Source organism: Pomacea canaliculata, linkage group LG8, assembly GCF_003073045.1.
Source record: "Pomacea canaliculata isolate SZHN2017 linkage group LG8, ASM307304v1, whole genome shotgun sequence".
NCBI lineage: Eukaryota > Metazoa > Mollusca > Gastropoda > Architaenioglossa > Ampullariidae > Pomacea > Pomacea canaliculata.
The window spans coordinates 21,395,510-21,411,860 of NC_037597.1; the positions used below are offsets into that span (position 1 = coordinate 21,395,510).

At 37.7% G+C, this 16,351-nt stretch overlaps 1 protein-coding gene across 3 annotated transcripts in view; it reads left to right on the forward strand.

Annotated features, from left to right (window-relative positions):
- The window catches only part of LOC112570165 (apoptosis-resistant E3 ubiquitin protein ligase 1-like), a 39,748-nt gene extending 24,563 nt beyond the window's left edge, over positions 1-15,185 (forward strand). For all 3 annotated transcript variants that reach the window (XM_025248457.1, XM_025248460.1, XM_025248459.1), the window contains 14 exons: positions 863-1,100; positions 1,250-1,413; positions 1,929-2,097; positions 2,541-2,674; positions 2,873-2,950; positions 3,346-3,487; positions 4,820-4,941; positions 5,461-5,649; positions 6,506-6,685; positions 7,207-7,341; positions 7,767-7,955; positions 8,141-8,227; positions 8,453-8,628; positions 9,203-15,185. In XM_025248457.1, the coding sequence (XP_025104242.1) occupies positions 863-1,100; positions 1,250-1,413; positions 1,929-2,097; positions 2,541-2,674; positions 2,873-2,950; positions 3,346-3,487; positions 4,820-4,941; positions 5,461-5,649; positions 6,506-6,685; positions 7,207-7,341; positions 7,767-7,955; positions 8,141-8,227; positions 8,453-8,628; positions 9,203-9,305 (2,106 nt within the window). In that variant the 3' untranslated portion in view covers positions 9,306-15,185. The remainder of the gene's footprint in view (positions 1-862; positions 1,101-1,249; positions 1,414-1,928; positions 2,098-2,540; positions 2,675-2,872; positions 2,951-3,345; positions 3,488-4,819; positions 4,942-5,460; positions 5,650-6,505; positions 6,686-7,206; positions 7,342-7,766; positions 7,956-8,140; positions 8,228-8,452; positions 8,629-9,202) is intronic.
- The last annotated feature ends 1,166 nt before the right edge of the window (positions 15,186-16,351 follow it).

Consider the following 16,351-nt stretch of genomic DNA (forward strand, 5'->3'; position numbering starts at 1 on the left):
TTAATCCAGATCCTAACCCTAAGACTAACCTCAATGCTATATAAAAATGAGAAAAAAACTTACCTCACAAGAATCGAACCAAAAGCTTCTGCACATAATATTCCCTGCTCTTACCACTGCGCTATGACAACTTAATGACTTTCAAAGAAAGTTATACATCATTCTCTATCTTTTCCTCCCACCCCATGTCTTTAAACACTTTTTCATTGGCTAAATTTACCTGTCTTATTCCCAGAAGGAACAACAATATCCCATCGAGGTTAGCCACATCATTAGTCTAGTGAAGATTGGGTTCCAGAGTTCAGATCTTGTTTTGGACATGCTGTTCTTTAGCTTGTTTTTTCCCTCCTCTTTCCTGCTAGCAATAGACCTAGTCAACCTAATGCAGCTTTTTTGCTTCTACCCCAATCTTGCCTGTGCTTTTCCTCCTCTTGCCAATGATATTTTGTTGCTTTTGTATTTAGCTTTCCCACAGTTAAACATGGGTTTTCTGATTTGCCCCATGCACTAAAAGAATGCTTTAACCTTGCCTATAATTTTTCACCATTCTCAACAGACCCACTGTGCATTCTTTTGAACACGAAGCTCTTATCCTGCCTTCGTTGTCGTCATAAATTGTAATCACTCTTTTACATGTTTATCCTCAACCCCCACTGCCTTACCTGAAATTCGACCACCACTTCACACCTGTCTTACTGTATGCTATGTCATCTTGCCCATCATCTGCCTCGCATCTTTAGTAGTGTTTCCCTGACACGCTTTTCATCTGGAGCCCCATTGAAGGCTTACAGTCTTCATCATCTTAGAATACAGCCCCTGCTGAGTCAATCCTGCTATTACAAGACTGGGACTGATTGTTCAGTTTTTCCAGAAGAACGGCACACCCTACCCGATTTCAACGGCAGACAATGTGCTGGTGGAGATCCTGCACCAGAATGCCAAGGTTGCCACAACAATTGACCTGGGCAGCGAGGAGCCATGCAATGCTAATGTGGCCCGAGTGTCCTTCACTGTCCACAAGTCCGGCGAGTACAGCATTTCCGTCATGATCGATGGACACCACATCAAGGGCAGTCCCTTCAAGAAGACCTTTGAACCAGGTCAGTTGGCATTTAGCAGCAGCTCTTTTGTATTCACATATCAACATATTGCAGACATATTATATGTATCTAAATGTCTTTTGAATATTTGAATACATTCTTGCAAATAGGAGAAATAAAGGCATGTGACTTGAATACTTTTCCTACAGGTCCCATCGATGCCAGCAAGACTGGCTTCATGAACTACAGTTCCACGGTGGTGTGTGCAGCAGGGACCTCCCATCCTCTCACTATAGAGACAAGGGACTCCTTCAACAACCTGGCAGCTTACCGCACTGACCAGAAATATTTTTTCAAAATCAGAGTGGAAGAGGTAAGTAGGGCATCCGGTGTGTAGACATGTGCCCATTTACTGGCATTAAAGTTATCTGAAACTTTACTAAGGACTTCAGAACTTCCTGCTTATGAAGTATGTTGAAAGGAAGGAAAGGGGTTGATATAGATGAGGATCCATGCATTTAATTTGTGTGTGAGTGTGAGAAGGGATACCTTTTGTTTTTTATCGATGTGTGTATGTAGGGGCAGGGGTAGTAAGTTGTGTGTAAATGATCCTTAATGTATATATGTAAGTGTGGCAATGGATGCAAATGTTTAAACAAGAAGAAATGTAATAACTATCATCTTTGGCATTCAGTGTTACACATTGTTAGTAAAATGTTAGTTGAGGAAAATTAATGTCATATCCAAACCTGTGCAGGCCATTTTTGTATGCTGATTTTTTTTTCATTCATTTTAGATTTACTTTTGTCCTTTTGCCACTCATCCTATCCTTTATTTGTACTAAAATTTGAAGAATTTTATTTGGGTTTTTGTTCTTTGTACTTGCAGGCAGGAACTAACATACGCTACACACCCACCACACAAATAATTTATAATGTCCAGGAGAAAAAGCTAACAATGTACATACAGATGGAAAAAGAAGGTTGTTTTCAAGCTACAGTGTCTTACGGAGACGTCAGACTTAAAAATGGAGACTTCAGTATTCTTGTGCTGAACAGTAAGCAGCAAGCTAATAATAACAACTCTTCCTTGTTTTTTTCTTAGCGTAATTAGTGTGCTTTCAGACTTTGGCCACACTTTAATTAAGAACTTTTGTAGGAGCAATGTTTAAAGTTACATTTTCAGTTTTTGATGTTTGAAGGGTTTTTTTTCCCCACCTTTATTACAGTAGTCTTGCCCTTACTGTACCATAACATGCACAAGACAAATTCTTTTCATTTTTTAAATTTAATCAAAGTTCCTTTGTTTTCAGATGAGTCCAACATCATCAAAGTGATGCTTTCTCTGTGGAACTATTTTGAACAGTCTTTTTTTTAGCTAGCATATGGGGAGTAAAAAATAAAGTTCTGTTTTGTGTTTTGCATAAACTTTTGGGCAGAACTTTGAACAATCAGTATGAAATGGGATTTTGATCTCTTTTCTTTGACTGATTAATTCCAGGCGAGGAGCTGACTAAGGTGAAAAAGAATGTCGTGAAGCGACGGCATAATCTGTATTATGAGGTGCGGCTTCTGGCCTGCAATAACGAAACTCTCGAGAAGCCCAAGAAAGTCTTCCTGTACATTTCACCCAAGGTAAGAAGCACTGTGGTATAGTTTATTCCTTGTTGCTCCTGTGAGGAGCATAGGGCCGCAACAACACCTTGCCAGTATATATACACACACATAAGTATGCACAGTAGAGCACATACCAATTGAAATCAGTAATTTTTCCTTACCAAGGTATATTGATTGATAAGATGCTTTCATTTTGGTCTTCTTTATTTGTTTCAGCAAATTACCCTGAAAGAATTTTATTTAAAAATCTACCCAAAGAAGTTGTTCACTTTTAGAGTCTGCCCTTCTACAAAGGTGAGTGCAAACATATCTTTATATTGGATTTTGATCAGACACACTTAAACATTTCACAACTACATAGAGAATTCCTGTCAGATTTATCAAAGCTTATGACATCTTTGATAACATTGGAATGGGTTATTATTTTTATATGAGCTAAATTTTGATGCAAGTGAGGTAAACATTTTGGTTGCTGGAAGCTCACACGCTACCACAAATAGAACTTTTAGTTGCCATTATCTTTAGCAATTAGCAGTGTAGATTCTTTCTTTGTCCTTGTCCAGTTTTGTCTGCAATAAGTTTGATACAGTGATGCCTCTGCTTCAAAACTGCACAAAGATCTACAGTCATAAAGAAAGTCTGTTTCTATCCTGTTTGGCAAGCAGTTGCTTTTGCTGGTATCTTTGCAGTTTTACTTCAATGGCTTCAACAGACACGTGGGGGCTCCCAGTTTTACTATAGACGATGGAGCTCAGCCACCTCTTATGCTAGCCTCTAAAGACCGGAACACAATAGCTGCTACCTTTTCCTGCTTCCTGCTGCAGAGCATTGGTAATGAAAGAAAAAATGCCTGAGAATCTGAGAGAGGGAGAGTTTGCGTGTGGATGTGTGTGTTCATGCTCATGCAAGTGCAAGTGCATGTATACACATGCATATATGCATATTTGGATGTAAGTTTGTATGGTGTTTGCATTATAACAAGCACACTTATTAGGGATGATGTGTACTGCTGGAAGCAGATCTTTTCTCCATCCTGCACCCCCCTTCCTTGCTCATTGGCCAGGACAGCATAAGCTGCTCCTGGAGACCCTGGTGATGGGTACATTGCCCCTGAGGTTTTGCATAATCATAGGCTATAAAGGCTAAATATAGGCTAAAAGCAGTGCCTGCACCCAGTAGTTTAGTGGTTAAGACACTCACTTGTTACTACTGTGGTCAGAGGCCATGGGCTCTGATCTAGTACTGGGACATCAAGTACTCAGGTTCATTCCCCTCCCCCATCTCCATCATCCTTCATGCCTAGTGTGAAATTACCAGAGGGTGGAAGCACATAGAATTTTATGTAGAATTAGGCATTAGAAGATAAGGTGCTCAACATTAGCGGAGTAGGCCATATTGGTAGAATAGGATAGCATTGGTATGTATATGTAAATAAAGTAAATATCTCCATTTTAAATTTACATACCTCTTTGTGTGTATGAGTCAGCATGAATGTTTGCATGTTCTTGCTAAATGAATGAAATAGCGATATATTGCTTTGTCAGACATATTACTCGGGCATGAAAATTGTGAACTAAAGCAGATAGGACATAGAACACACATAGTGAGGCAGAGAAGCCTTCCAGTTAGGAGTTAAACAACACACTGAAGAGATCACACTTTTGGAAATTCAGTCTTTTGTGCAAAGCTGGCTAAGTGCAGGTGTGAAGTAGATGGGGAAAAAAAAGAAGATAACATGAGGTATTACATTAGGTAGCTCACCCAATGAGTAACAGCCCTTAATTTTAGTGAAAATTCTCCTTGGGAACTTCCGTCCTCTTCCCTGAAACAACAAAGAGGAATTGACTGATTGGCGCTAGAGCTTTAGGAGCTGTGATTAATCGGTGGTCTGGCTACAGTGTTAGTCATGTAAAGCAGATCAGTGCAGCTACAGAAAATTAATACATACATGCATTTGTGTTCATGTGCATAAGATTCTGAGAGATTTTAGTATTCATTCAAAATCTAGTTTTTCATTCAATATTGCTATTGTTGGAACATAAAATATGTTTGATTGTGAATGTCATTTATAATTACTCTTTGCCAAATGAATTGCAGTTCTGTAGCTTTGATTTATTCTGAGTGATTATTCTTTTATTGACCAATTGACACATTGATTGATAGGTGGCTCAGAAACATTCCATGACAAGCAGGCATTCTTTAACCAAGAAGTACGGGACCTGCACTCTAAGAGGGCACATACTCCTCTTCCTCTCAAGGTTGACCGCTCAAAGCTTTTGCACCATGTAAGAAAGCTAATGATTTATTTTCTTGCTTTCTTGTGAGCATTGCAGGTCTTGCTTTGTCATTTTCCTCAGTGTATTAATACTTTTTAAGTTTATTATGTATGTACCTGATGTTGTCTTGATTGGTTTCATAGCTCCTTAATATTTCTGAGTGTTTCAAAATTATTTTAAAAGCGCATTTAACATTCTTCTTTATTTATGTTAAGCCACAAATCGATTTCATCAAAAGTTGACAGCATTCAATGTTGTTTTATGCTGCAGGATATCTCTAGTCAATTTTCACTGTGTCATTGCGTTAAAGCTATACATTTCTGTCCTGTTCATGTGTATTTCTCTGGCCATTTAAAAATTTTGGCCACAATATATTGATAATTTGGAAAACCAGTGGCTCATGTGATTGTTTTGTTTCCAAGCAACTTTTCTTGCATGTACCCACCCAACCATCAACCTGTCCCTTGCTAATCCACTGAGAGACACTGAATACACTGGTGATTAGTCAAGATCATGGTTGTGTTGCAGTCCTACAAGCTGACAAAGCACTTTGATTTGGGGGACTGGTGTCGTCTGCTGGAGGTGTCATTTGTAGGGGAGGAAGGTCTTGACTGGGGAGGTCTACGACGTGAGTGGTTTGAGCTGCTTTGCACGGAGTTGTTTGACCCTTCCCGCTCTGGTCTCTTCATGCGCTTTTCCAATTCCCCCCAAGCTTTGGTGAGTGATGTGTGTGTAATTCTGCTTTCTGTTATTATAAATTTCTGAGAGCTGATCTAATTTCAAAGCTTTTTTGCTTGAAAATTGTTAGCTTTTTTCATATGTAATTCCATGCTCCTTCAAGAAAGTGTGTGTGTGTGAGTGCATGCATGCTCGTGTGTGGGGATGTGTGAGGAGAGGGAAGTGGAAGGCAAGAAAGTGAACTAAGAATACTTTTGCCTGCATTTGCATGACTGTGTGATTTGTGCAGTGATGCATCGAATGTTCTGAAAATATGTTAAAGAATACATCTTTGGGGAAGTCACTGAAGTACATCTGAAGTAGTCTCTCATCAAGAGAAAGTATACAGCTTAAGTGTAATGTGAACCTCTTAAGATTTTTTTTTAAAATTTGCATATGAATAAATTCAAAGATGGATATTGTATTTAAGCAACTAAGTGCCATACCTTGTTGGAGCAAAAATTATTTTTGTTTTCTGACACCACAAAGTTTCCTTCCATCATTGTTTGTTCATAATAAAATTTCAGTAAATCAAGAAAAATTAGTTTTATAAAGATGGCATCCAAAGAATGCACATTTCAAATAATAACAGTTCTGCCCTAGTCTGAACTCAGGCAGTGACAGGTTTTTGTTTCTGTAGGTGATAATCATGAGATAATCCCAATTAAAGAAAACTTGACATGTTACAGTTAAGGACAGTGTATATGATATACATTAAAGTCAGTAGGAGGTTACATGATCTCTATTCAAATCAATAGATTAAACTATTTCTTGAGAAATGTGGGTTTTCCACCCTTTCATGTAAACTGAAAGTGAATTCCGCTTCTGCATGCTTGGCAATATATTTTTCTGACAGGTTCACCCAAATCCAAAGCGACCACAAGAGCTTCAGCTGAAAATGTATGAATTTGCTGGCAAGATAGTAGGAAAATGTCTGTATGAATCATCTCTAGGACGGCCTTACAGAGAACTTGTCAAAGCCAGGTTCTCTCGTTCATTCTTGGCCCAGCTGATAGGGCTGAGAGTTAACTACAAGGTCAGTTATTTATTAAAAGTACAAATCCTTAAACACCTATACAGCTCAAGATTTATGAAGGGTTTTTTGGTCAGCTGTAAAGCATTCTTTAGAGTGATGAGTGAGTTTACTTAAATTGTTGAGAACTGAGTGACAGATGTTCCAGGTCTTATGGTCATATAGTACTTTAAGGGTAATATTACACTTTTGTGAAAATAAAGTTGTACAATAATGAATAATAATTTGTAGGATATTCATTCCATTCATTTACTTCCTTAACACTAGTTTGTATGCTGTTCATTTTGAGCTGTTACTGTACCATGTATATTCCTGTGCACGCATTACATTCAATCCTTAGAGATAAATTCTACATTCAGCTACATATAATAACTACAACCAGATTTCTTCCAGTCTGCTTTATTGGCCTCATTATTATTGCAGACATAAATTATAAACTAATCACCATTAGAGAAATACCTGTATAGATTTTCAATAGGGTAAGGATATATTGAGTCTACAGCTTCCTTTTAACTGCATTGCAGTACTTTGAGACAGACAACCCAGAACTGTACAAAACAAAAATCAAGTTCATTGAAGACAATGACATCGAAAACATGGAGGACATGGAACTGATGTTTTCAGAGGAGGAGTACAATGAGAGGGGACAGCTTGTCAGAGTAAGTGTGTACAGAATACCAACAGCATATAGATGTGTACAGAATACCACAGGCAGATAGGTGACATGTTTTTGACAGGAGTGAATAGGAGACAAACTTTCACAGTTGAACACATATACATACACATGTGCACACATTCACACACAATTTTTCTCTCTTTTTCTTTTAATTTACAACACTCACTCAGATCCAAAAGATGAATCTATCAGTACTTTTGATAAACAAAATTACTAAAAATTATTGAGGAAAGAGAAGTACTGTTTTAAGTGTGTGTATGTGCATGTTTGTATGTGCACATATGAACATGTATGTTTTAAAAAGAGAGAAAGGTGAGTTCTTGCGCATGTGAGTGCATGTGTATGATGCCAGTAAAAAAATATTTGGTGCACAGATGAAAGTCATTGTAGTTAATGTTCTCCTTCCAGACTGTAGACTTGGTGCCGGGTGGTAGCAACATTAGAGTAACTAACAAGAACAAGCTGCAGTATCTGGATCAGCTGGCCCAGTATCATCTGGCCACCTGTGTCAAAGATGAAGTGGAGAACTTTCTCAAAGGCCTAAATGAACTAATACCTGACAATCTGCTCAGCATCTTTGATGAAAATGAACTTGAGGTGGGTTGAACACTGTGTTTAGTTCCACAGAATTCAGTCCGTCTTGGCTTTACTTTTGCAGGATTGGTTGCTTAGATACTCTTTACAAAAAATTAAGATATTGCTGTTGCATTTTTTTTTTTTTTCCTGCATTGACCTGTTCAGAGTAAAGGAAGGTAGACTGCAATGGAGTTCATGTGTTGCAGTTGCTGATGTGTGGTATGGGCACCTACAGTCTGGCTGACTTTAAAATCCACCACACAGTTACAGATCCATCTCCAACATTCAACAAAGTAAGACATTTCACTGTCTCACCCTCCAGTTTTCTTAATTAGTCCATGGTTTTTCTTAACTTTGGTCAGTATTTGCTGTATCTAGATTTGGGCTGCACAAGCTACAGCAAGCAGCCACTAGTTCTTTGAGAAGGAGCTGAATCACATTCTCACAGAGAACAAAAATGTTAGGTAGGTTACTTCCCTGTGCAACTGTGTTTTGTTTTTTTTTGTGTGTGTGTGCAGGTACTGGATTGGTTCTGGACTGTAGTGGCAGGATTTACTGAAGAGCAGATGGCACGGCTACTTCAGTTTACGACAGGATCTTCCCAGTTGCCTCCTGGCGGCTTTGGGGAGTTGAACCCAAAAGTGCAACTTAGTCCATACCACCGCCATAATGCTTTGCCCATTGCACATACCTGGTAAAATTCTGACCATGACAGTGATGGTTGGTTAATGTGGATAGTTGTAGAGGGGATGAGGTTGGAAATGATGGTGTATGTATATATGTAGTTATATAACTGTATGGATGTGCAGATAGAATTTATCTCTTCATTTCTTGAATTGTTTTATTTTGATTATTGTCTTTTTCTTGTTATATTACAAACACTTTATGATGTGTTATTTTGCTGCTATTTGCAAGGTATTTGTGGAGGTGTGGAATATATTTTTTTACTTTACTATTTAATGTGTACACTTGAATGTGTATTTGAAAATAGTTTTAGCAAATTTAACAATAATTTGGTGATTTCAGAATCATAATTTGGGTAGGGGGCATTTTTCTGTGTGTGTATGTGTGGCATATGTATATTTGAGAGAGAGTGGGAGGGTTAGTAGGGGAAAAGCTATTTTTTCTTGTCTTCATTCCTTAAAATTTTCCTTGTTAAAATTGCAGTTTTTCTCTCAAACTACCTGAATGTGATTCAGTTATGTTTATTCTTTTTATCTCTGATGATTTTTAACATTTGGCTCATTTCAAATTGTCTTTCTCTCCAGTTTTAACCAGCTATGTCTGCCGAACTGTGATAACATCGAGCAGTTCCACAAAAATCTCCTTACAGCCATCAATGAGGGAAATCAAGGATTTGGGATGGTCTGATTTGCCTGCTCAATGATGGATTATTTTCAGACTTTTGCCTTTTCGTGGCAGTTGAATAATCATTTGCTCCTTCCAACTTCAGAGCAGAATTGCTCTCCGACGAAATAAAGGAAAGGAGTGACTGACATGAATGTCACATGCTTCCCAGTTTTTCTCATCATATCTTTTTCCTGCGAGAAAGAGGGGTGAAGATGTTCGACGGTGATGATTATGAGGAACAAGATGGCATGGAACAAACTGCAGTGAAAAGTGTTTTTCTTTCTGTGCCGATTTAACCACATTTGCTCATGAAGAGAGAGGAGTGTCATTGCTGTGGACTCTCAAAAGGGTGGAATAGCTTACTTGTGGAAGCGTTTTACAAAATCTGATTATTTTTCCTCATTGACATTTGCTGTGCACATTCAGGTGTGGTATCGTTCAACATTGAATGATACTTGCCAAAAGGAGACAAGATGTGGCTTGACAATGGTGCTGGGTGCTACCACTTTATTCTTGCAGCACATGAATCTCGAACATGTTCTAGCTCTTGTATACAGCAACCAAAGGCTGTTGATGCATTAACAATCTGACAGAAGGTGGCAAGCAAGGTGACTGGCTTCTGTAGTCTGGCCACAGATGGATTACATCCTATATATTGTGACTTGTTTGGGTGACAGAACTTCAGCGTTTGTGCAAGACGAGAATGATGGCTGTCAGCATAAGGTCAGAATAACATCATTGCACCATAATCAGTACAAGTTCAGAATAACATTGAGAATTACCATCCCAGAATAGCTCTGCGTTTGGAACCCAACAGTGTCTTGTTTGTGACATTCTTTTTTTATTTTCTGTGTACTTCCCCTCACCCCTGATGTGCAGAGGTTCTGAATGCAGTATAGAAATGAGCTTGCTGTATTCTCCACGTGCTGCCCTTAGAGTGCAAATGCAGTGTTGTGAGTGAAGTGCAAAATGTGCATTGTGGGTCCAACACAAGTGATGAGAAGCAGGAGGAAGAGTTTGTGGATGACACCAATTTCCAGCTGAAGGAAGGTCTGTGTCTATAGCAGTACATTCCCTTCACCGTCAGTTTATCAAGAATTACTTCTTGTGTTGTTGTTAAGTACCAAAATATTTTTTTTTTGTTCCTGATAATGCTTTAGGTCAGTCCAAGGTTGACTATTCCTTCGTCTTGAATGCAGGAGTATTTTGCACCACCAGAATTGCTCTTTGTTCAAATACACCGGGAAGAAAGAAAAAGGAGAAGAAAGAAGTACACACGTGATTTCTCTCCACACACAAACATGCACTATAAAAGTAATAAAACCTGCCAGCAGCAACCTTGGTGAGCTTTGACATAATCAGCTAACAATATCTATGTTGCACACAACACACATGCACAGCACATTAAAAAGACACATAAAAAACAAGATAGGCATGCAATCAGGAGTGGAAGTTATGGAAAGAGAAGAAAAAGGCACTAGCTACTTAAAAGTATGATTGGAAAAGGGAGCTGTTAATGCCAAACTTGAAAGCCTGAAAGGCAGTATGTGTGCAAAGTAAATGATGGCAAAGCATTCCAGACACTTGGGCCAGAGAAAGTAAAAACGGCCTCCAAACTTTTCTTAAGGCTTATCTTACAAACATGTTGAAAAGGTGTTGCCATAGCATCTTTCAAAATCATCTTGATGTCTTTCCAAAAATCACATGAAATATCCAGTGTTTAAGGGCTGGTCTCTAGTAAATGGAATGGAACTGGATTATACCGGACTATCTACTCACATTTGAGAATTAGTTTTGTTTTTTTTAGGATTTGTGGTTAGAGTGCTGGTGTCCAAACTGAGAGGTCTGCTGGTTCGATATTTCTCAGCAGACTTAACCAGTTTGACCCAGATGGTGTGAATGGGTACCTGACTGCATAGAGGGTTGGGCAAAGTAAGGCAGTGAGGGAGAGATGGGCACCATCCTCAGGTAAAAATGGCTTCAAGAAAACACCTCACTCTCCACCAGCCTGAAAAGGTTAGGGAATGACCTTTACCTTACCTGTACAATGCTGCTTCAGAAAAATGTCAAATAGCAGGTTTTCTCCAGTCAGTGTACACTTGCAAGGAAGATGATGCATAATCAGTCTTCATCATAACTGCCGTAGGCTGGAGATGAATGTAAGATGGAAAAGTATTTGTTCGGCCAAAAGTGGCTCACTGCAACTAGGTGGAAGGCACAGAGACGAGAGAGAGAAGTGGGGAAGGAGTTGCTTAATAAAAATGTTTCCCATAAACTACAGCATACAGTGAGGCTAAACAGAGTTGGCACTCCTTCCACTAAAATTCATCACAAAAAAGCAGACAAAAGGCTTACTTAAAGCAGAGACCTAGACAGACCCTAAGTTATTGGGCTGCTAGCATGTTGTTGAAGTGACAGACAAGCACTGATGCTCAGGAACAACAGTAAGGAACATTTCATGTAAATCATGCCTGCTTATACAAATGATTTACTTGAAATATACTCAGTTGTGCATTATTAAACTGCTCTTGTAGTACATGGAGAATGTGCTTTAATAGTTAAAAGCATCTCAAAATGACTTACTGAATCATAAAATATTGCACAATGCCAAAAAACAAACTAGCTCAAAAGTGAAAAGTGAGCTTTTGCATGCAGAAATTCTTATTTGGGTGTTTCAAGCTACTAACTTATCCTCAGAAAATTTGTAAGTCTGGAGAAAACTGCTGAATTATGAAATCTTGTCATTGTGATTATTTTGTGATGTTACCTGATTAAGGTATATGTGCTTTTCAAGTAAGTGAAGTTGAAAACTGTCAGTATTGCTAACACTTTTAGGTGTTGATATATATATATCATATGCTTGGCACTTTTTGCAAGATTTGAATTTCTCTTTGAACCTGGGAGTTTGATCAGGGCTTTCACACAGGCAGATTATGACAACTTTGAATTATCAGGTGTTGGTGTTATTGTTAAGTTCAACACATAAACATCGTTTGGAAAAACCTAAACAAATTCATTAACTTTTCTCTTTTTACATACACCTCAAGCAGCAGAGATCAATTATCTTTGAAAAATTACATATCAGCATAAAATAAACAAAATGTTATATTAGTAAACAGTGTGCCATACCTCCAGTGTGAAAAATACAGTGTGCATCTTGGCAACTGTACCAGAAGTCAGTAATCACACACTGATTATGTGTATTAGTGTCATGTTACTGTTTAGTGGCCTCAGTCATTCAGCCACGCAAGTATATCAAGCAGGGTGACATGACATGGCACATGCTAAAAACAGGTTAAGAAAAGCAAGTGCTACTCAAGAGCCTAAGAAAAAGGTTACATCACAGCATCTTTTTAAGTTAAAACCATTGTGTCACAAATCGTTTAGATTTTACAGACATTTCACTTGCAGATGAGGTTGTATTGGAGTTTCTGGTGGTAGCTGGTGAAGCTTATGACAAGTTAAGAAAAGTTTGTTTATGGTTTTAAATTTATGTGTAAATATTGTTGATTGAGAGATTGCCACTCATACTTGCCTTCCTATGCAGCCTCTAATAATGCCGCAGTTTGCTGCATAATTTATTGTCTGTGCACATCTGCAGCACTGTTTTCCCACAGTCATTCATGAGCAACACTCTTTTTTTTCATTATTTGGATGTCAGTGTGAAATCAAACAACTGTTAGAAAACCATGAATAAAGTAACTGTTTGTTGCCACTCTTGCTGTGGACATTATAAAGGGTTATTTTGCTTGGTTCAGATACTCAATTGTTGATTAAAAAAAATACTCTCTAAGTTTTTAATGAGCTGTGATCATGAAACTTTTATAATTTTACATTCAGCATGATAAATATTTGGTGGCTTGGGTGGTGTCTGCCAGGGTTTTATTTATTTACTGTTTAAGCTGTGGAAAAAAATTTTCTATCAGTGCTCTTTAGTTAATTTGAAAGAGAAATTAGACTATTTGTTTTGCCCTTTGCACTCTCTTTTAAGAAAGTTCAGAGGTACTAACATTCCACCTTTAGTGATGACCTGCTGTTACTTTAAAATTGCTAGCTGAAGCTTTAGAATTTTGTTCCTGCTGAATTTTGCCATAGACTCATCAGCATGAAAACTGGTGTTTAGTCTGGTCTTTGAAATATGAAATGAATATGTTTATATGTTTTAGTTTTGGCATAAGCTTTGATTGAAGAGAGAATTCAGCTTTTTTTTTTTGTCCCATGCAACATCGAGAACATTGCAATTCTCCTCCCCTTTCCCCCACCCACCCTCAGAATATCAGTTGTTGTCTGCTCATTAGAATTATTTATTGTAGGGTTTTTAATCCAGGACAACACCTCAGTAAAACTGCTGATAAAAACACTGCTCTAAGAAAATGAACCCTTTAAAATCCTGAGCGTGAATCAACAGTATGTGAATAGCATATCTTGAGTACACTGTACTTATTCTTGAATATGTGATCATGACATTATTGAACAATTTTTGTCAGTGTTGAAAGTGTGTATGCAAAATTTCACATTATCTCAAAACAATTTTTTATGAATGGAAAGAAAGTAAAAAAGCTGTGTTGGATGTGACCAGATATAAAAATACATAAATCCTTCTTAGCTCATTATTCTATTTTTTTTTTAATGCTTTTTGTTTTTTATTCATATATTGAGTAAACAATATCAATGATTAAATTAAGACACAGCAGTTGTTTCAGATACTTTTAATTTTCTTCAGTCCACCTCCATTTCAACTGCCATCATGTTTGCAGAATTTTACATAGTTTGGTAATTCAGGTTATACAAATCATCAAACACAGCTTTTGTTGTTGCTATTAACATCTAAGCATACTTAGATTCATTATGTTCACCTTCTCTGTGCAGCCATTTTAATCAAAAAAAGTGTTGGCTACATATTGTAGAATTCAGCATCCAGCTGTGTAAAACTTATTTTTAACAGCTTGCTGCTCAACTTGTTGCTTTCAAAATGTTTAAGAATCTATTACGTTTGAATGGATTGCAATTACTACTATTAGGCAGGGTGTTAAAAAAAATCACAAAAGAATGCCATTTGGTATATATTAAAATTGCATGAATGTTAAATTTTGTGGATGTCAGATTTGAGTCATGCTTCCAAGAGTTAAGAGATGTGCACACTGAAATTGGTCTGATCCCTGAAATTTATGTTTATCACTGTATAGGCAACATCAAAAAAAAAAGCTTAAACAATACCAAAAGAGTTGGACTGGTAGCAAGATTATTCAGATTAGTGGGATGCTAGAAATTATTTATAGCATGTAACAGATCCTTTCTTATTTTCCTGTTCAGTTAAGATTATTTATCAAACAGAGGAAAAGGAAAGAGAATGATGGAGAAAGTCACATAAAACATAAAAAAATGGTTGCATTCAAAAGATGTGCTATAAGAATTCATATGACCTTGCATCTACTAGTTTTAATTTTGCGACAGCAGTGCATTTGTGTACTAAGTTCCAGCTGTGTAATGTTTTATCTCTTGCTGGTAATTTGGGGATGAAGCAGTACAACGGCACAGAAATAGAAAAAAAAAAAATATTGAAATTGAAATTAAGAGAGATTTTACTCCGCATACATTTTTGCAGTCTGAATTGTCCTGTACGATCTACACTGATCAAGCCTAAAATGCCAAAAAATTTAAGTAGGTCAATGGTCAATGCTGTTGTAATCATTATGTGATTTAGAGTGACATTTATTGAGATTTAATGAGTGACCTTCTAAGATTATTTTTTAATTGGCGTGGCTTTCTTCTTTGAACTTACCTGACAACGTAACTATCGGAGATCTCTTTTGCCATCAAAAGTGGATCATGTGGACAGTTTATAAAGATGACAGTCAAGCCAGTCCAACAGTTGGTTGTTTTTTTTAAGCAGCACTCCACCTGACTGGCGGCCCGGTGGCGCAACGGTTAGCGCTGTTAGCGCCTGTCACCAATACAGTGAAGGTTGGCTGCCCTGAGTTCATTTCTCGTCTCGGGCACGCTGTTCTTTCTCTGCACGTGGCATCTGTTTACAGGGCTGGCCTGCTCTCCGCCAAGGACGGTCCCAAGCCCGGCTGAAAAAGGAGGAGGGTTGGGCGTGGGGCCAGCACCCCCATCCCGTAAAACAAATCCTTGCTACCGAAACATCGACAACAGTTAAGACTGTAGTCGATGGCCTATGCCCCAGGAGGGGTGAAAGGGCCTAAAAAAAAAAAAAAACTCCACCTGACTAAGCAGCAGGGCGATTGCAAGGGCCTTGACATTATCATCTGGTAGTCGCAAAGAAAGAGAATTTACAATAAAAATTTCATTTCTTTGACCTTACCAGGTAACATGACCATAGTCATAAGTCAATTTTTGATGGTTAAAGAGCAAATGTAGCTTGTTATCCTATGGTCATGTCTGGTCTCAAAGAAAATTTAACATTAAAAATTTTTTTGTAGCAAATAAGTTGTATATGTAGCATGATTTAAAATATTTTTACTGCAACAGGTTACTTCAGCTTGTTGTCAACATGCCATGAGTATTATTTCTGTTTTTGATAGTGTTAGTGTTTGGAAGAGAAGAGGGAAGGGAGACAAGGAGAAAGGATGAATGAATGTCTTTGCTACTTTTAGACAGTTTGATAAACTGTTGTATGCAGAAATTGCAAATGCAATCAAAGATGTTTTGTTTTGGAGATTTGCCTGCAGTTTACACCTTATTCGACTTACTTGGATACATACTAAGGGTCCAGATATGTAAATGGATGGATATGTAAATATGTAAATGCACTACCTTTCTGTGATCAGAATCAGTAATAAAAATGCATTCAGACACAGCTGGAATGTGTGCTGTTATGTTATCAGCTTTATAGGTTAACTCTGATGTAGCAAGTGTGCATTTTAAACAGTAAAATTTATGAGCAGTCTCTCTCACACACACATACACACTTTCTCTCACACAGTGCTGGCCTGGGCTGGTTTCCAAAAATAATTTGTAATCAAATGCATATCATTTTTCCAGTTTTAGGACAATTGTTTTTCTTGTTACAATAATTTTTATGATGAGTTGTACTGAACAGTCTT